Here is a 22050-nt window from a genome sequence, read left to right as displayed (position 1 = left end):
CAGGGATATGAGTCACCTTTCTCCTTCTCTCTTTCTCCAGTATGCAGCTCATCTGTTTTGATAGTAGGCCTTCACCAATACAGACAGCACACTTAAGGAGAACTGTTAAAGAAACAGCGCCTGGAGATGCTTCTCCAATCCCTGGCTGCAATATGTGGGTGTTTTGTTTTCGTGTTTTCTTTTTTGTGGATAACTTCCCCCTTACCACCTACTCTTCTGGTTGAAATGAACCACAAGGAGTCACACTTAAAACAAACACAGGGAGTAATGAATGTCAAAGAGAAGCGCGCAGACTAGGAGGTGTAGCCAGAGCACCGCACTCAACGAACAGTAAGAGCTTCAGAGCCGGAGATGATGCAACACTCATGCACAAAAAAAAATGTATATAAGTAATAATATTAAGATAATTGCTTGTGTTTGTTTTGTACATAAGCATATAATAATTACTGTTTAATGTATTGATAAATTATTTAGCCCCGCAATTGCAAGAAAGTACTGGAAAACACATTTTTAAAATTTCTCTATATGCCAATGCAAATGACCTGTTTTGTCTCTGTGATGTAGTGAAACCGCAAAAAGTATTTATTTTACAGTAGTTTAAATGTATAAAATGTATAAATGTACACCCCACACCCCCCAAACCTATTTCACAGGGTCCCCATGGTGGAATGTACCAAAGCACCTGGATTATTAAGCAGATCTTGTGGCAATACGTACTCACTACATATTCTTATAGAGCATCATAAACAATCCAAACAATCCATGAACACTTTATATATACCTCAAGCAATCACTGGGAGCCTTCCATCTCCAGGAAGAGAGACAGAAAATTCTCCTGTGACCGTTCATCCCGAAACGCATAATGCAATGCTGCCACACGCTGCAGTTTGAGTAATGTTTGCTTATCTCAACTGGATGTGTATTCATTTTAACATGTGGGTACTAAATGCAGCAAATTTTGACATGCAAGATATATTCTGGTCTGGGAAACAAAAATTTGTGATTGTGTCCTGATAACACACTGAATATGTAGTGTGTTCCCACTGAAACAAGCATAAAAAGATAAAATAAAGCTTTACTAAAGCCAATGATAACAATTTATAAAGGATTATATTGGACTGGAAATTCATTGAAAAGGCCAGAATATATATAAAAGATAGTGGAATGAAATTGTGGTGGAACAGCTCCAGGAAGAGTTTAAAAAATAAAAAAGTAAGCACATTTCTTCTTGTAAAGTTTAACAAGCAGTGGCACTTTTTCAGTGGAGAAGAATTGAGTACTGTGCATGATGTCTTGCGTACCAACAGTACTCTATAACAGTACAGCACTTACTGCACTGTGCCCTTGAATCAGCTCCTTTATTTGTGTCTCAGCATTAACTGTTTAGCTAACAGTCTAACAGTCATTTTAATCTGACTCCACTCATTATCTCTGTTTTCACAAGTGCCACATCTTTCAACCTCCCAACACCCTCATTCTGGGCCTGTACTGTTGATTCTACAAACCCGATTAACAAATGATCGCACATGTTTACCTATTTATTATGAATGGCCTTTACATATGAAAAAGCTATTGGCCAATGGAGTTTGTTGACGACTTGAATAGCAGAGCAGGACAAGCAGGTTGAGGGAGCATGAGTAAAGCGAAAGGACAATTGCTGATTTAAAATGTAAAATATCTAACAACAACGCTAACACTAATGAAATAAAAAAAAAATGATACTAACTCTGTATAATACTATGCTATATGAATATTGTCATGACTTCGGGAGCACATTGCACCGGTTTTAGAATCTCTGCATTGGCTCCTCGTCCATTTCAGGATCGATTTTAAGGTTCTTTTACTAGTTTTTAAGTGTCTTAACGGTCTTATCTGACTTGCTTTGATGATATCACCCACACAGACCCTGAGGTCCTCTGGCACCGGGCTTTTAACCATTCCACGAGTTGGAACCAAAACCCACGGTGAGGCTGCATTCAGCCATTATGGTCCACAACTCTGGAACAGCCTGCCAGAGAGCCTCAGGGCCACAGAGACTGTTGATATTTTTAAAAGGAGGCTCAAGACACACCTTTTTAGTTTAGCGTTGAACTGATTTTATATGTTTTTTAAATTATTATTATTATTAATATATATATATATTTCTTTTAATATATACGAGGTTTCAATGATTTCCATCTCGTTTACTCTAAGTCTTGTGCATTTTTATTACCCTTAAACTTCTTTAAACTTAAATCTTCTTATTTTTAGACATTTTTGACTAATGTATATTTTCATTTTTTCTTACTGTATTTTAATCTTTTAGTCCCAGTGTTTCCCCGAGAGGGTTTCCTCCCATGGTTCCTCATTGAGGGGGTGGGTTTTTCACTTTGTGTTTTATATTAGTTACATGTTTGACATGTTGTTGTTTTAACTCTGTGAAGCACTTTGTGCTGCATTTTTCATGTATGAAAAGTTTGATTGATTGATTGAAACAGTATTGCCTCAGAAAACATGCAATAAGGATTAGATTTTTTCTCATTTTGTTCATAATTTAAAAAAAATATATGGACAAATACTCTTCATTACTTGCTAAAGCTCACGCTTACTTCTCAGGTCACATGAAACTGAAGAACAACCAAAAAACAAAAAAGAAGAAACTCTTCTGAATGAGAAGCTGCATCAATTGATTTTATTATTATTATTTTACTGATCTAGTCTTTTAATATTTTAAGTCTCCAACCCTAGCAGCAAATATCACAGACTGATGATCTACAATCATGTATATATTCATGGGTAAGGGTTAATTCATCCCAACAGTTGGGAGGCCACTCCAATGTCTTGATTGTCAATTTAAGACTGAGTCATACGCCTTTCTCTATATGCAAAATGGATACCTTGTCTGGCCTGAAAAGAAGGGCCCACGTTCCAGCGGATGGAGAGTGAGGAGTTTTTTCAGTGTTGGTAGAGGCAGTGAAGCAGTGGAAGTACTTATCTGCAGCCTTTACAGAGCCTTTGCACTTCCTGCCTCAACTTTTGTATTCTCCCCAGGTAGTTCTGGCACGCTGCTGTTCAAGGCCTAATGTATGCAGATGGCCGTGTTGACGTATGTCTCTCAGACAGAGACAGAGCAAATGAGAGACTAAAGAGTGTTAGTCAGATAGTGGGAGGCAGTTTGCATGTGCACCGTTCCCACCATATTCCTTGGATGACAGCCAACCCTGTTTCTTTTTCACTGTGCCAGCCTTCATGGAGCTACAATTTGAGCTTCCATCCTGCCACTCTCCTTCTCCATCTCTTTCGACTCTTCCTGTTTCTCTCCTTTAAGCCTCCTTTGTCTCTGTTTTTCATTCAGGTCTGTATTATATGCTCTCTCTATTTGAAAGGGAGTGTGATAATGCCTGCGTATTGGTCTTTGTGAGAAGCACTAAACTCTACCCAAGCTGAACTATATACATTTCTGGAGAGGAGCTGTGCTGCCTGGAATCTGGACTTGCTCTAGACAACGAAGCACAGGGAAAATGCCAAAATACAAGATTTGAACCAAATCCACACTAATAAATGGGCGTAAAAAAAGAGTTGTTAGGTTATTCTTCATAACTTGTCCAAACATGCCAGACTCATCATTAGAAATGTAATATTGCTCTGGCTTCTCAAACCAATAAAGTTTTTCTTGAATGCGACATTATTCACCAGTTTAGTGACACGAAGAGAAGAAATTGTTTTGGCTCTATACTTGTATTATCCCTTGAACCCGCATAGAACTAACATGTACTCAGCAGTTGTCCAGAAGATTAAGCCTCTTCTAGCTCATTGTTTCAGTTTTCCAGTGCATGTGCTCTTTGAAACAATCTGTCATCCACTTTGCAATAGCAGTTTACTCTTTTCAAACAAGCTCTGTTATGTTGTTTCTCGGTTTCAGCTGGAAGCATTATAATAGGTAAAGGTTTATCCACTGCAATGCTAAGAGACCACAATGCATCGGAGCTGTTTGTTTTGTTCTCAAGTTCATCTGCCTCTTATTGTAAAGAAACGTAGTGATAAAGCTTTCACTTTCCTTCCACGTTGACTAAATGTGTGATTTGTTATCGCGCTAATGTTTTCTGATCTCAGACAGCTCAGATTGTCATTGCTCTCAAAGTCATCAAACTTTGCTGTCATGACAATTTGGGTTCGTTTGATAAGGCTTGGGTACTGTGGTTAAAGATTAAGGTTAAGACATAAAAGGTGAAAAGAAACACTGACTGTAGGAAACAGGAAACCTTGGTCTACACTTTGTTAAGCTATCGATTCAATCATGAGCTAAATTATTTATTCACTCTTCACTTTTACTTATTTGGCTTCAAGCTGAGTAGAATCACATTCCAAATCTGTACATACAGCGGATAAAATAAGTACTGAACACGTCACCATTTTTCCCAGTAAATATATTTCTAAAGGTGCTACTGACATGAACTTTTCACCAGATGTCAGTAACAACCCATGCAACCCACACATGCAAAGAAATCAGACCGTAGATGTCCATAAAGTTATGTGTGATAAAATGGAATGACACAAGGAAAAAGTATGGAACACATGATGAAATGGAAGTGCAAAAAGGCACCAAAAGCCAAGACACCAGCAGAAATTTATCATCAATCAGAAAGCAATCCTGTCCCTTGAATTATCTTAATGTAATTGAAGGAAGGATGAATGGAAAAATGTACTGAGACATTCTTAGTAAAAATTTGCTGCCATCTACCAGGATGATGAAGATGAAACAAGGGTGGACATTTCAGGAAGACAACGATCCCAAACACACAGCCAAGGAAACTCTCATTCTGTGTCAGAGAAAGAAAATAAAGCTGCTAGAATGGCCCAGCCAATCACGTGACTTGAATCCAATAGAAAATCTATGGAAATAACTAAAAATTAGAGTTCATAGAAGAGGCCCACGGAATCTTCAAGATTTGAAAAGAGTTTGAATAGAAGAAAGGGTCAAAATCAAACTTGAGCAATGCATGTAACTAGTTTTCTCCATCCAGGAGGCAACTTGAAGCTATTATTACCAACAACGGCTTTTGTATGAAGTATTAAATAAATTTAAGTAAGTATGTTCAATAACTTTCCCTGTGTCATTCCATTTTATCAAACTTCACTCAAACCATTTAACTTAATTTATAGACATCTACGGTTTGATTTCTTTGCATGTGTGGGTTGCATGGGTTACCGACATCTGGTGAAAATTTCATTTCAGTAGCACCTTTAGAAATATATTTACTGAGAAAAATGGTGATGTGTTAATACTTATTTTACCTGCTGTATCTACTTGATTTCAAATTCCACCTAAATCACATACATATCAAAGACAAGGGTGAGGTGGGGGGTGGGGGGAAGTTTGATTCCCGGCAGTGTCCTCTGTATCGTCTGTGATGTCTCGGCAGCCTCATGCAGCCTCAGCATGCCTGCTCTGTTTTTAACTAATAGCAAGGAGCAGCAGCAGCACAGTTAGCAAAACACAGCAGCCCTCCTTCAGTCTCCAGCCATGCCTGATGTAGAGCTCGCCACAAAGCTCAGATACACAGACAACAGTGCCACTCATCCCGGGGAGGCTGAAGCTAATCTGTCTGAGAGGAGGAAGTGGAGGTACTGTGTTTTTAATAGAAAACAAAATGGAGAGGAAGATTGCTGTGGGCCAGCGAGAAGTCAGCTGAGAGAAATTACGAGTAGGTGGGTCTGAACGTCATGAGTCATAAAGGTCTAAGCAGGCTAAAAAGAGGAGAGATTACAGAGCAAGCATGTGAGTAATTCCTGATCTCATTAAGATTTATGTAAGGCTGGTTTGTCATATACATTTCTCGACTTAGCCAGAAGCAACTAAGGGCAGCGTCATATTAAAAACTGATACACACATTGTAATAAAGCCTTTATGTTCAGATTTTGGTTGACACTGTCTATAGCTTGAATTTATCATGAACACTAAGGGATTGCAGGCTATGTGACAGAGCAGAAGAGTGCTGGAAAATTAAGGCAAAGCAGAACAATAGCCAGGCAGGGCAATTTCAGAGTTGGCATCAGTCCGAAATGGAAAATATAGGCTTGAGTCTAGCCTACCCGGCTGTAGTCTACACACACACACACACCATGTGACTGCATGGTATTTGTCAGATCAGTGTTATCCTGCGGGAGGGTTCAACGCAAGCTATTCGGGTGCAGTAGCTCATTTAAACTAAATAAAGCAAAAGAAACAAACAAAGAAGTGCAGAAAAGCAGATTCTGTGTGACCCCCTCTGGGCAGCGTTCGCCTGTTCTGCTTGGTGACGTTTTCAGCACCAAGGGGCAGTGGACAGCTCCGCACGGGGCTGATATTGAAGTATCGGGGAGGAGAGCAGGAGGCGCCTGCCCTGCAATTGAAACCATCTTTAAAGAAGCGGACATGGCTGTAGATCCCCTAATCAAGATGCCTGTGATATAGCGTAAGATCGTGACCATGGCAACAAAGGAAACAATAAGTTAAACCCCCATCCTCCTCCACAGACAAACCAGATTTAAGCCCACCACCCATTTGTCGAGGATGTTGGAGCATCGCTTCCTTCTCCTCACCATCTTAAAAGGCAATAAAAACAAGTGCATTCCAAATGAGTACCCTCAGGCGGCCAAGTTCACACAACATTTCACTGCAGCCGACAATCAAGGCGGAGTCTGGCGAGAGCAACAGCAATCAATCGTCTTGGGGTGAGGGGGGCGTTTAGGTTTTCCCCATACCTAACCGTGCAGACCGCCTTTCAAATGGATGCTTGGAGTAAAGCATCAATGTTGGGAATGCTTCCCCGTGCATGAGTCACTATGTGACTACCGTCCACCGAGGTGCAGCTGTGTACCATGGACACTGTCAGATCTGCACAATGAAAGCCCAAAGTCATGCTGATGCGTGGGAACTGTGACTTAAACGATGGAGCAATTTCTCCCTCAGCCAGAACCGATTCGCCACAATGCTCCCCCCGTGGAGGCTGCTGATATACACCCAGACTTTAAGTGGAGGAGCATTGGCGTCGCTGGCCGACCGGCTGGCTGCCCTACCTGTCTCAAGGTGCAGAGAGATCCTCGCCTCGTTGATGTAAGGCGTGTCACTCTTGGATCGGACCCTCCGGATCGGCCTGCGGTCTACCTCTTCCTCCGGGGCCGCCGCCATGTTCGGCCAGCCGGGCAGCGACCACTGGCGACCGGCGGAAGTAGGAGAGACTCGGAGCCGCAGCAACAGCAGCCGCAGCAGCAGCAGCCACTCATGCACGCGCCCGGGCAGACGGTGTGGGAGGGGGGAGGGCTTCTGTGATGGAAGGTAGGAGGAGAGAGAGAGATACAGACAGAGAGGGTTGATGAGCAACTGATCTTTTCTTTTCCTGCATGTCAGCTCCACCTTCTCAGATTCTCCCGGCATGAATAAGCACCAGCCAGTGAGGAGCAATAGAACAGTCACATTATTTCAAGTTAGCAGTTACTGAGGTGACACCACCAGTACTGTGCACTGAATCAAAATTTTATTGTTGCAAATGTAACATCTTTTGGTGTTTGACAGGTGGTTAGAATAAATAAGAAATTTGACCAATTTCACACGAAACCATAAAAATCTCTTACTGTCATTTTTGAAAATGTATAGACATTTTGTAATCAGATTAATTAGATTTATTTGAGAATAACAAGTAAATGAAACAATAATGCAGAGCAGCGATTATTTAGCACAGTCAATCTATGCTTATATAACACTGACTTCAGCCTCTTCTTTATGAATGCTCTTATTTATTTGTAGTTCCTTAATTGTAAACTGTTGGTAGATAAAAAGAAAACACACCTGTTCTGATAAAACTGTAGGTGATTTTGGACTAGTATTTTTATAAACCAAATGATGAATTAATGTCCATTTAATACCTGCAAAAAAATAAAAATTGGCTATTATTGCTGCCACAGTCGCATAAGGACATTTGCTGAATCATATTGCAACAGTGATGAAGAATAAAATGTTGATTCAAAGTCATGTCAAATGAAGGCAAATTTGTCAACCTCAAAAAATGATTTAGTTCTCATTTATGTGACTCGACTGCTTTGTCAGACTGGGGATAGACTAAATACTGACCCTTGGCCCAAACCTTTGCACAGAACGCTGCTGCAAACAGACTCATGTGGTGAAAACGCGCCCCCTGCTGGGACACATGTTCGTATCCGCGGTGGGATGGCAGTTGTTTGTTACCTCGCGGTGGCTCCTGATTGGCTCATGTCATCACGATCAGAGCAGCTGATCAAGTGAACTGCACAGACACTTCCTGCTCCCCGCCGTGGACTCTCAAGACTCCGCTCTGACAGGTAGGCGATAGGACATCCAACATCCAACATCCAACGGAGGAACACGGCTCTATCTCGATCCCAACTCCGGGACGTGTCGCCGCCGAGGCGGCCTCCCGTCTGCATGGGATCCGACGTCAGTTAGCCAGTTACTTTGTAGGTAGCATGAGTCACTAAAGACAGGCTGTGTTTGCTTCTCCGGAGGACGAGACGCTCATCAGAGAATTGGGAAAGAAACTACGTCAACTTCACTGTTTTACTAAAAGAATCTATGTAAAAGAAAGTCAAATTAGCGGGTGCGTGTTTTAGAAGCCGGCTAACTCTGTGCTAACTGACGTGACCCCGAGCTTTATAAGTGACCTTTCCGCTGCGCAGTCTTGGCTTGCTGACACAGACCAAACCTGAGAGATAAATCAAGGATTGATGGCTAAACTCTGCTGCTTTAATTGATTATATTTAGTTCTTTCTTCCTTTTTGCTGCACCCTGTTTGGAGTCGATAATTATAATGGTGAAAACATGAGCGGAGAGAAACCAAAATTATACAAAAATCAACAAAAAAATATTCAAAACAATTCAAAAAGTTGATATAAGAATATAAATTAAATAAATTAAAACAGACTCAACAATAGCCATATTTAAACTTCTGCAGTCTGCATTATTCACCTCCTTGTATGTATGTATGTATGTATGTATGTATGTATATGTGTATATATATATATATATATAGATAAATAAATACTTTTTGACAAAAGCAGTTTTCTGTGTAAAAGTATCAAATTTAACAATCTTGGAGGCAGTTGTGTTTCCATTGTGAATGGTGGACTTCCTTCTCCAGTTGTAGGAACTTCATGATTGTCAGTCGGTGCACCTGCAGAGCCTCTCATCTGTATGCCCACCTGAGTAAACCCTGGGGCTGCCTCGACATGGCCAGACCCAGTTCAGGTAGAGGCCACATTCACTTCTTCCTTCTCTTGTCATCCGCAAGATTACTTACTTGTTATTGTAATTCCTGTGTTTGTGTCACTGGGGGCTTTTATGTTAAGACTTGGCAGCATTCAGGGATATTTTCCTCAGATCCAAGAACATAGCCATCATCACGGGGGCGGGGGTGAGTGCTGAGAGTGGAGTTCCCACCTTCAGAGGAGCTGGAGGCTACTGGAGAAAATGGCAAGCACAGGTAGGCAGCCATCTTTCCCATTTTAACTGGCCGTCAAAAAAACTTTCATACAGAGTTGTGCTGCAGCATTACAGAGAGGAACAGCACATTGTGTCTGACTGTTAGTCAAGTCATTGACTCCAAAACTTGACCTGCATGACAGCATTTTAGAGATTCCATTGTATAATTGCTGACTCACATTCATGAAACTTAAGAAGAGTTCTTCCACAGGTTTGACTCAGAAAACAATAAGCCCAATTTTTTTTAAAGGCTTTTTGTATTCCTGAAGACAAATGGACTGTGTCACTTTTGAAATATATTTTTGTCAGTGTCTGTTTAGCCTAAACTATCATAAAAATGAAACGTATTTGGTAATAATTGTAATGAAATTCACTGAATCTCTCTGCAAGCATATCACAATATTGTTCCATCTCTCTTCTGCTAGGAACTTGCCACTCCGGAGGCCTTCTCCAGAAACCCCTCACGTGTTTGGGAGTTTTATCATTACCGCCGCGAGGTTATGCTCACCAAAAACCCCAACCCTGCCCACCTGGCCATAGCTGAGTGTGAGAATCGACTGTCCAAACAAGGATGTGCAGTCACTGTCATCACTCAGAACATCGATGAGCTCCATCGCCGCGCTGGATCCAAAAACATCATGGAAATTCATGGTAAGGAGAAAACTGTGAAAAAGACACCTGATGGCAGTATTGGTGCAATAGGTTCATAATTTTACGTCCCAACTTCCAGTTCCTGAATAGATTTGCTGCTTTTTATATTTTTTTCTGCAAGTAAAATTGTTATTTAAATTTTTTAATTAATATCGAAATGCATTAGTTGCAGCTGTAATCAAATTTTAACTGTCATGTATTATATATATATTGTACCCATTTCTTTCTGCACTACATTATTTTCATTGCTGATTGGCCTGATCATAACGTTTCAATTCTGGATCAAATTTATTTTGGAGAATATCATTAAGTGATGAGGAGCTGTAATCTTTGTAACTTTCAGGATGCAAATGGAGAAGCTGGAACAAAGACTTGTTGATCAATTTCATTTGTTTCAGCACTAATCTTTTCCTTGTGTTATGTGTTGTGAAACCAGGAAGTCTGTTTAGAACGCGCTGTATGAGCTGTGGTCATGAAGCTGCTAATTACAACAGTCCCATCTGTGCTGCTCTGAAGGGTAAAGGGTGAGAAGATCCCTGTTTTCCTAAACAATATGAGATATATATCCATTTGAGAAGAAAATGTCAGACATCCCATCTGTCAGATGTCAGGGAGCTAAATAACAGTCTGTGACACAGTGAGAGGGAAACTGAAATGTCAGTTGAAAAGCTATTAGGCCGTTTATCTGACATTTAAAACTGATGTTTTAATAGATGACAAATGTCCCTCTATTAAACTACAGGAATAAAATAAAGGAGGTTGAAAGTTGAATTTAAGAATTTCTGGCCTCAAAGTAGATTCTGAATAAAATTTTAGAAATCACAAAACTATTTGCAGATTCTCATGTAAAAATCAACCATATCTCACCTAAAATGGTATGGATTTATTCACATTGCTAGATCTAGAGCTTTGTGTGCAAAAATACAATCATTAAACAGGTGCATTGGGAATAAATGAAATCTCTGCTCCAGGTATCTCTTCCTCTAATGTGGTTTGGGATATATATATATAAATATATATATATATATATATATGTATATATATATATATGTATATATATATTTATTTTTTTTTTTTGTGAATCTGCCTCCTCAGAGCTCCAGACCCAGATACAGATGATGCCCGGATCCCTGTTCAGCAGCTGCCCAGGTAAAGACATGCGTCTATGCCTTTGCTGTTCTGCTCTTTTAAAATCAGCTTATTGGTTGTGACTGTGTGAGTGCGCGTGTGTGTGCGTGCACGTGTGTTTGTTTGTTTCAGGTGTGAACAGAAAAGCTGTCACGGTCTCTTGAGACCAGCTGTGGTTTGGTTTGGAGAGACTCTGGACTCAGACATCCTCATCCGCGTAGAGAAAGTCCTGGACAGCTGTGATCTCTGTCTTGTGGTGAGTGAAAGTGCATGGATGCAAGCTTGTGAGATGTAATTTTGTAACAACACAGATGTAACTTTATTGAGGTCCAGTTAGAGGGAAATTACAAAAGTTTGGGGTCAGAAGGTCATAAAACTTGATGCAGCAAAGTCTTTGAAAGGCTATTGTCTCAACAACCAAAACCTAAAAGAATTCTGTTTATGATAATCCGTTATTAGTCCCTATTATTTGGAAATAGTAGAGAGAGAATAGAAGCACACAAGAGTAGAATAGCTAGATTAGATTAGGGGAAAAAACTGAAATTATCAGAGAATATATAAATAAATATACTAAACCAAAACTTTAACAGATCAACCGATATGTACAGAAAACTAGCAATTGAGTTGCACAATTCAACTATGTTATTGTAAAATTTTTATTGGGCGGGGGCATTTTGTGGATATGAAACAGAGATAAGCATGAATACCATCTCAGATTACCTTTTTACAAGATGTAATGAGAAGCTTTTTTTATAACCTATGCCTTTAATTGTTGTTGAGGTTTTTGTTGTTGTCATTATTTTCTGTTGTGCAACAGTTTAATTTATGTTTATTTTTATGCTGTTCTGTTATACACTGTATTTTCTTGACTGTATGCTCTCCACTGTTCATTTTGGTGAATTTAGCTGAAATGTTTATTTGCTCCATATTTACCACCCAGATTTTTTCAAATGTGCATGCTGGTATCCTCTCGTACACATTTAAGAATCGGAATGACTAAAACATATTCAATATTTCTTGCCTTTCCAATATATCCTCCAAAAACTACTATCAAGGTGGTTTCCTGATGTGATGACACATTTAACTTCTCTGCTGATCTAACTCGCACTTTTTTTGCATGCTGTTATATGATCTGCTCTTATTTAATTTATATGGTAATTAATACTTCCACTGGGGCTTGACTGATGTCTCTCATTTTAAGTTGCTTTGGAGCAAAAAAGCTACTCACAGATGAGTAAATGTGTTGTTGGTTGTTGTTTTGTTTCCAAAAATGTGTTAAAAGTTGCCAAATGCCAAAATTGTCATCAGTTCAGTCAGTACAGACTAAAGCAACTGATGAGCCAATGTCATTGCTCCAAAATCATTCTCCCTCTGCAGGTTGGCACGTCATCAGTTGTGTATCCAGCAGCCATGTTTGCCCAACAGGTGGCAGCCAGAGGCATCCCCGTGGCCGAATTCAACATGGAAGACACTCCAGCCACCATGCGCTTCAAGCATGTTTCCTTTTCTGTCAATTGCATGCAACATTTTCACTTGTTGACATCACTTATCAGCAGAGATGAGATTTCTTCTTGTGCTTGCAGGTTCCACTTCCGTGGCCCCTGTGGGACCACACTGCCCCCCGCACTGGCTAGCCCAGAGGAGGAACAAAACTGAAAACACAGACCAGTGTGTTTAACACTGGGGCACTCCGATGGTACATAATGATGATATATTGGTTGACTATAAAGAGAAACCAGCATGGATGATGTGGACGTGAAGAAAGGAGTTTTAAAATGGCCAAAGATTATTATCATCAAGAGAAAAGAGGGAAAAAATAAATCTAAGCACAAAAAGTAAGGAGACTTGTGTTTGGTGGATTATTTTCTTTGTTCTAACAATGCTTCTTGGCATAAATCTTATACCGTTGGAAAGCCTTTTTCTTTCCCTTTTAAATGTTGCCACATTTGTAAGGAACATGCATTTGTGGGATGAGCAGCAGAGCTGAGTATTTCTGACACTTTTGATGGGAGGGAGGGGCTAGGGAGGGGGTTAAGTCCCACCTAAAAAAGTCTTAGCCCCCCCAAGCAAAAATAAAAATACTGTAAGCAGCATCCACAATCAACTGCTGTGTTGCTATGCTGTTGCTGGGAGAGCTGTTAAAGCTGTAACATATGTATCAAACCACTCAAATCACACATCACGAAAAGGTTACTCGCATACGAAAGAGCTAGCGTGCGTGTGTCTATGTGTGACAGCTGCCCCAATTAAGAATTTCTGAGCAAAATCTCATTTTGATATATCTCTGCATTGAGATTGCCTCCAATGATGACAACCCTAATTTTTCCAGTGAGGGAGATGCCACCCCACATCATCACACTGCCTCCATCAAAAGATGTTATTCTATTGGTGCAGCAAAGCATAGTGTTCTCTGTGTCTTCTCCAAACCTTGACCCTATGCTCTAACTGCTGTAGGCAGAATCTGGACTCATCGCTGAGCATGTTTCTCCACATGCTCAGGTTCCAGGGCATGTGTTGCCGACACCAGCGCAAACAGGCCTGGCGGTGAAGGGCAGTCATGGCCAGTGATGCCTCTAGAAATTTTTCATAGGGATGGCCAGATGGGACCACTGAAAATCATGGGGTGGCACAGCAAAACCAAAAGCAGGTCCTCCACAGATAATTTGAGAAGACTCGTACACTTAATCTGGTTAAATGGCTCGAGCACACCACCTGTAGCAGCTGTCTCGCTTGACGCTGAGAAGGCCTTTGATAGGGTCGAGTGGGGTTTTTTTACACTCGGCCCTATCAAGATTTGGTTTGGTTTTTAGACAAATGATCTCTCCTCGCCTCTGTTGGTTCCAGTGCAATTGTAAACAACAGCCCCTGTTGTTTACAATTGCACTGGAACCCCTTGCAGTGGCCATAAGAGTAAACCCTGCCATTAAAGGAGTGGAACATAAATGGGAGTGGGAGTGAACATAAATTAATCCTTTATGTGGATGGTATTCTTTTCCTGACCAGTGATTCCCAAAATTCTTTACCTGCACTAATGGACACCATAGATTCATACGCTAATATATATGACTATCGAATAAATTGGACTAAATCAGACGCAATGCCTATATCACCCACATATAATAAAGCTATACAATTTTCGATGGAGTCCCAAAGGCATGATTTATCTGGGCATTAAATTAACCTCAGAGCTTAGTGAAATGACAGCACTTAATTTTGAACCTCTCCTTCAAAACATTACAACGAACTTGGGCGAATGGGGGAAGTTAAACCCAAGTCTGTGGGCGAAGATAAACGTCATTAAAATGGTAATAATGCCTCAATTTAACTATATATCTATGATGTTGCCCCTTAGTAAGCCTGATCACGTTTTTAAACAATATGAGAGTTTAATTAGAGAATTTCGATGGGCAGGAAGGAAGCCCAGATTTAAATGGGGCAAGATGTGTGAGAGCTTAGTCTCCCAGATGTTAGGCTATGCAGTTTGTCATTTGAGATGGTTAAGATATTCAATCATTGGAGGGGAACGGTATGTGGTTTAATGTGGGCTAATATAGAGAAGAATCTGGCAGCACCATTTCATCCAATAAATGTACTATCCCAATGCTGTCAGAGTAAAGAGAAAGACATCAACCTGGTAATTAAGCATTCTCAAGAGGTCTTGACAAATTCACAAGTTGCACAAGATTTCCCACTACAAACAACCTTATGCCTCACTCTGGCTCAACCCAGAAGTGAAGATTGGGAAGCAGACAGTGTTCTGGAACAAGGCTAAACAAGGGCATAAATACAGTAAGCAATCTCTATAAGGAGGGGACATCCATGTCATTTAATGAACTTGTCCAACAATATGAGTTCCAGGAAAAAGGAGACTTCTGGAAATACTTGCAAATTAGAGACTGTATAACTAAAAAGTTTCAATCAGAGAGAATAGCTAATCCAATTGTTGACTATCTAGATAACCCTCTTAATCATGAGGCATCAACATTTTATAAAGACTTAGTTTATTTAATCAGTAACTTGTGTGATCATTTAAGAATAATCTGACAGAGAGACCTTAATTGTGAAATGAGTAAAGATACCTGGAGTCATATCTTAGCACTAAATGGCAAATATGTCAGAGAAGCGAGAGGGAAATTTGTTCAATATAAAATGCTGCACCAGTATTATTGGATGCCTTGTAGGCTCTTCAAAATAGGGCTAATAAATAATAGTTCATGTTGGAAATGTAAAAAGAAATGGGAACACTTTTGCACCTCCTGTGGGAATGCTCCATGGTTGAACCAATTTGGAACAGTGTGTTGAAATTTCTGGAGACATGGGTGGGAGTAGCCCTGCCGGTGTCTCCACTTTTATGTCTTTTGGGAGACAAAACAAAAGCCCCAACTTTATCAAAGGGTGCTTTTTCAGTTCTGATGGTAGGGATAGCCTCAGCTGCCATAGTTATATTAAGACACTGTAATTCACCCATATGCCCAAAAACTCCAAGAGTGGAAAATTCTAATGAGTGAGACTGCATCATATGAGGTTATGCTGTCTAGATTAAGTGGCAAAAGGGACTGTGGAACTGGTTCATCTATGTCAGCCTGGCTACCATGCTGAAGAGCCTCCTCTGTTTGATTACTTTCTTTTTGAGAGACGCGGCATCATCAAGATTTGAACACAGTGTGGCCATAGTGCAAAACACAAGGTCATCAACCTGTGTATGGAAGAAATCCTCATTTGAATTTAGATATGGCATTGTTGGAAATGATGACAGAATGTTCTCTTTAAATTTTGCCACAGCAGCTTCAGATAAACATCTTCTATAGCTGAATTTATTCCTCGATGCTGTGCAGCCAATTAAAGTAAACTCAAATGTAATAAGGTAATGGTCGATCAAAAGAGAGTTTTGAGGAGAAATTGTTAGCCTGTCAATTTCAATGCGGTGAGTGGGTTCATTCACATGCTGGGAAAAGCCAATAGAGTCTAGCAGGGAAAGAAACCCAGAACTAAGGCTGTCGCTTTCTACATGTACGTGGATATTGAAATCTCCCAGTTTAATGATTTTATCTGCACTGAGTACTAATTCTGATTTAACTCAGAAAACTCTGATAGGAATTTTATACTTGACCCTGGGATGCCCTCAGCTCCTCAGCCTCTGTGAGAGGAGGTGATGGCAGCTCCACTCATTTTTCGGACCTCTGCCGTCTTACTGTTGGCTCAGCAGAATTCAAATGTTAATCTCTTTTTTTAGATTAGTAGAAATAATTTCTTTCATGTAAACATTGTCACTTTTTGAATTACTTCAATAAAAATGGGTAAACATTGTATGATGTGTTCATCTACTCAGTGGGCTATTAAATGAGATGACGTTAAAACATTTTGTTATTTAAATTAATATTTACTTTATTTAATAGCTTAAATCAATAAAAAAAATAAAAAATACAATCAAAGTGAGGTACAATCATAGCCCAGCAAAATACCTCTTACCTTTTTGAATGATGTTTCTCTCCTGATGGACTACACCTAAATGAAAATCTGATTTTATTCCCATTTATATTTATAACTGCCAGCTACAATCTCTTACGGTTAAATGTAAGATCAATCGAAGAGTACATCCAAATTTACGCGTTGGCTCGGGTAGTATTTTCTTCTCATGCTGTTCCTCCTTCGCTGCTGCAGCGGTGTTACATTTACGGCGAAACATGTGCTCATCCTCTCCATGGGCCTGCATTAAGACCTCCAACTCCATTGGGTTGAAATAACGGGATCTTTTTTTTTTTCTCGGTTGTCGTGGTGTCACCTGTAATACCCCCCGGGAATTCCAATGGGGAACCACATCGGTTGATGTGTAACGGCTCCGTACTCCGCCGTCCGTCAACACTCACCGGATCCGTTTGTGATGCGCAGTGTTGCGGCTCCGCCGGACAGCGGGAGTGGCGATATAGTCGGTTGTAGTCTCTACAAAGAGAACCACAAAACCATTTAAACAGTTTTTGTCCATCCAGAGGACATTTATTGGACCAAATGAGTAATTTGCCACCCACTTCAATCACTCCTGCTATGGTATTTCACGCTGCATCATTTTATGGGTGTCTTTATAAAAGCGATATATTGGTTATTCTGTGATTTTGGACCTCCAGAATCAGCTCGTCCATGGTGTCAACGCGGTGAAATGGCACCTGAAGACCTGTTGACTTCAGGTCTGTTCCCCACCCATTATGACGTCTTCAAGGTGTGAACACAGAGTATTTTATTTTGGAAATAATTTCGTGTTTTCTGCGATCTGCTCTGAGCTTATTTTATGCGCCGTGCTCCGGCATCCGACAAAATTAGAACTCTGCGTATCTGTTTCGAAGGGTTGCCGGATGCCGGAGCTGTTCCGGAGCCGTTCCGCATCCAGTCCAACTTCCTCTGGAGCACAGGACGTGAAAAAACAAACAACAAAATCAATGAAACAAACAAAAACCAAAACATAACATTGTGATCACTTGACCAGATATTGTGATTGTGATTACACTTTGGAAGGTCTTCTTTTGCAATTGATTCATCATATATATAAAAGTCAGTCACGTTCATTTAGATTTGACTAATACTATTTGTAGGTTGGGATGTATCTCCAGTGCACTTATTGTATTCTGGAGTCATCAAAAATGTGAGCTCAATTTAGTTTGTTAAATGTCTAACTGTGTACTGTTGAAACAGCAGAAAAAGACAAAAGCGACTGAAAGGCTTTGAGCCAGATTTCATGTCTCCACTGAACTAAATGTATATTTAATGTCAGACAGCAGGTGGCAGTGTTTAGCTGCTGTTAGCTTCCAGTTTGATGGAAGAAAAACAAAACAATCTCCTTTCCAGTGGATTTGTGGGCTCTGCCTGGGATGTGTGGTGTGTTCCTGTCAGTTCAGCATTGAACAGCATTGAACAGCATTGAACACAATGTCTGTCCGTTGCCACTGGGTGGCTCCAGTTAAACCAGGGAAACCAGTGACTCAGCCAGTGAAGAGGAACTGCTTCCTGACATGTATGTTAAGGTTTGCATATGGTTGAAACGTGAAATAAACCCATACTTGCATAAGACCACTCATGCACGTATATAAATGTATTTATAAAGTCTGATGTTCTTTGGTTTAACCAAAATTATTTTCAACTGAAATCTAAGTGCATACAACAGGAGGTACAGTGGCCGAGCCAACCAGCTGATGGGACAGCTTAGAGTTGGGTGGTGGTCAGCAGGGGCAGATCCAGGACACTGGAGCTACTGTCGAGCCGCCCTGATGTGTTGTGGGCTTAAATCAACAAAACACCAGTGAATACGGGTGCCCAATCTGAAGACCTGTTTTATCCACCCAACTCTCTTGCCCAGCAGAGTCACAGGGCCAAGCACTCCAGGTGGTGTCCTGTGGGAAGAAGGAAAGGAGAGAGCAATGGTGCTGGCCTACAGATGCCACAAGGTGGGGTAAGCCTACCTGTAATGGTGGGCCATGGTGTGACGTCCTATTGTTTTTTGCATACATAGCTAACTTTTCAGGCAGCTTTTTTTTTTTTCATAGAATCATCATTCAAATAGGCAGAGAGCTTATCAAATGATTACAGTGGCATTCAGCAGGTAACGACTGCTTTTGAAGAGACTTGGAAACAGAAAGCTGTCCTTTAACAACAATTTGCCTCGGGGATTTTTGGAGGAAAGACTTGACATCGCTGGCTTCTAACTGATGTTCCGCTTTGGCTGCAGACGGGATCGCACCTGACACCTCTCTGCTTAACCACAACCGACCCCTCCCTTCTCTATCCAAACCCCATCCTCTCAGCATAAACACACTGTGAGCAGGGCAAGTCCAGCTCTGTTAATGCTCATTTGCTGGAGTGCAGAATGTCAACAGAGGTTTTTAATATTTGGCCAATAATATTTCATAGTGATATTCACAAGTGCTTCAGATCATTGCACCATCCCCTTCCTTCTTCTTGCCACCACTTTCTCTCTTTTTTCTGTTCATACTCTCAGCTCTCATCTGTACACCTGCCATGTCCACGATGCTTAAGATGCCATGCTCCCACCCTCAGCTACGCGTCTATCACCTGCTCATTAGAGAGATGATGATAGTCCGACTGTGCCACATGAATCTGCTCTGAAAATAACAGAACCAATTTCCCGCCTGTTAGGCGGTGATTTCACACCAATCTGAGTTGCACTGCCCAGATAGGCCTGTCAGAAACAGCAGGGGAGAGGGAGGAACAAGGTGGGAAAGAAAAGCAAAACAAGGAAAGGAGAAGTATAAGTCAGAGTGTAATTTATGTAATTCTGTAAACACACTGCCCATATCAGTCAGCTAATATAGAAAGTAAGCAGTTGTATCCCCCACACTTTCACATGGCAAAAACCCACACAGCTAAATGCTGTCATTTGCTTTCTGTTGGAGAATCTGATCAGCTCAATGCAGTGATTATGAAGCTAAAGATTTAAAAGCAGCTCGTCTTATATCCTGCTCACTGCTCAACAGCAACTTGGGGCCATCCAGCCCTCATCATCTTGCCCAACATGTGGGTGGGAGGAGCTAGGGTTCGAAGTACTGTTCTTCTCATTAGTGAGAACCACAGCTGGGAATTGTGTGACGGATGGATTTTGTTACCTTTCAACTGAGCTATTTTAGCTAAATTCTCTGTAGTAAAGAAAAAAGTGTTTAACTCTCTCCTTGAGGCTAATTTAAGATACTTCATTAAAGTTTTAACCATTAACAAAACAAAGCCCAGAGGAAACCTCCAGATTAACTGGAAATCACTTTAATTGATTTAATCATTTTATTTAACTTTAATGAATTTGAGCGATTAAAAATTGTGTGGCCTGGCCAGACATTCTGTCTGTATGTACAAAGAAGTGGGTTGCATTTATGTAACTGTCACTGCCTCCACTGACACACTGTGTGTAAAGATAATATCTGTGTACAAGCCTCATCCAGTTCTTGAATTAGACAAGTTAGACATTTCACTGAAGAGCTTTTCAGAATCAAATTACCATTCATAATTTCATCACATCAAAAAGTTGGCAAAGCAGTGAGGAGTAGCATCTTCCAGCTTAATGCTTCAGCAGCACTTTAATAACATTTCTTGCTGCTGAATCAACATCAAAACAATGAGGTTATTGTTCTCCATAGACCCTATGTTGTTGTTCATAGTGTTGATTATTTTCTCATTTAAAGTCTCCATAAATTAGCATCAGTCTGTTTTTTTCAGCGGATTTGGGAAATCAATTTATACATGAAAGTGTGAACTAGAGGAGGACTTGAAGTGGATAAAAACTATGATCACAAAGTTCATGTTTTCTGGTCTTCAAATCCAGAATATTAGAAATATTGCGGCCAAAAGTTTTGTCTCAAAAGGTTTTTTGCAATTGCAGCTGCTATGCTGTGTCTTTGCATTCAATGTTGTGAAGTCGTGCAATCAGATAGATACTGAATTAAATCTTTCGTTACAATTATCCAAACCAGAAATCAGTCACATGAATCTGATGCAAGAACAAATATTTCAATATCATTAAATCAAAACCCTAATACTGATGGCTGTCACCCTGAAGATCACCAAAGTTCACAGTTTCAAGGGGTTTTTACAAAAAATGTCCAAATGCCAACCCTGTTTCCAGAATCTACCTTTACATATACCAAATATATGAAACAGGAAATCAATTTAGTCAGTGTAATTTCAATAAAATTAAATTTTCTGTTAATGTAATGAGGAAATTCCTTAATATGAAAATATTCAAAGGGTTGGTATCACTCATTCATTATCTGTTTTTGCGTCGTGGGGGTTGCTAGAGCCAATCCCAGCTCACACTGGGCGAGGGCGGGGTACACTCTGGACAGGTCACCAGTCCATCACAGGGCCAACACATAGAGACAGACACAGCCCAACAACCTCTCACACTCACACTCAGACCGAACAATTTAGAGTCACTTATTAATCCAATGTCTTTGGACTGTCGGAGGAAACCAGAGTACCCAGAGGAAACCCATGCAGGCACGGGGAAAACATGAAAACTCCACACAGAAAGGACCCAGGCTGGGAATCGAACCCACAATCTTCTTATTGTTGGCAAGCTGGTAGTCAAATAAAAATTATTTGTATAGTGCCAAATCCAAACAGAGTTACTTTAAGGCACCACTGTCACCAAAAAGATAGCACATGACAAAAGTTCCAAGGTAATGTTTCCTTTAAGAAGCAGGAATCCCAGGTAGAACCAGGCTCAGAGAGGGCAGCCATCTGCCTGAACTGGTTGGGTTGAGAGAGAGAGCGAGAGAAAGGGAGAGAGAACGTGTATGGCTGCACGTGAAGACAGTGGAATTGTCCTTCCTTTCCTGGGCTCAGAGGGTCCAACAGGTATCCACCTGTTGGTGGTGGTCTCTATGACTACCTCTTCCTAAGACTCACTGTGCACTGCTGATGACAATAATATGGCCGCAAACAACACAAGAATGAGGGATGGACTTCCAAATTTATGGGATGGGCTTCAGTCCAGTTCACCAGCTGATAGTACAAACTGTTCAAAAGATGTGGCTTCTGGATCAGGACATATTAGATGCTTCAGTAAAATGCTCCCAGACAATACTTTCAGTCAAAATATCTGTAACATTATAAAATAATAAATTAAACCAATCTGATTGGTTGTTCACTGTGATATAATGAGCATATACCACAACTACTATTCTTAAGCCAGCACATCATTCCACGTCAGGGAAGCAACGATGTATCCATGACAACAACCAACTGTTACAGCAGGTAGCAAAAAGTAGGCGATGTTCAGCCCGAAGCGAAGCGGCGGAATAATG

General features: G+C 40.6%; 1 protein-coding gene across 2 annotated transcripts; it reads left to right on the top strand.

The window, feature by feature from the left end:
- The first annotated feature begins 8246 nt into the window (after positions 1-8246).
- Positions 8247-13078, top strand: LOC115042252 (NAD-dependent protein deacylase sirtuin-5, mitochondrial). 2 transcript variants are annotated; one of them, XM_029500346.1, is made up of 9 exons: positions 8247-8316; positions 9132-9238; positions 9340-9473; positions 9898-10123; positions 10560-10647; positions 11219-11272; positions 11384-11507; positions 12629-12744; positions 12835-13078. In XM_029500346.1, exons 2-9 carry the CDS (start codon positions 9145-9147, stop codon positions 12905-12907), a joined length of 909 nt encoding a protein of 302 aa, XP_029356206.1. In that variant the 5' UTR covers positions 8247-8316; positions 9132-9144; the 3' UTR covers positions 12908-13078. The 2 variants fall into 2 exon arrangements, with proteins under 2 accessions (XP_029356206.1, XP_029356207.1); XM_029500347.1 differs by having other exon boundaries at positions 8300-8316; positions 9371-9473.
- The last annotated feature ends 8972 nt before the right edge of the window (positions 13079-22050 follow it).

Source organism: Echeneis naucrates, chromosome 4 (genome assembly GCF_900963305.1).
Source record: "Echeneis naucrates chromosome 4, fEcheNa1.1, whole genome shotgun sequence".
Taxonomy (NCBI): domain Eukaryota; kingdom Metazoa; phylum Chordata; class Actinopteri; order Carangiformes; family Echeneidae; genus Echeneis; species Echeneis naucrates.
Note: the sequence above shows the minus strand (reverse complement) of the source record. Positions and strands in the feature narration are given on the sequence as shown.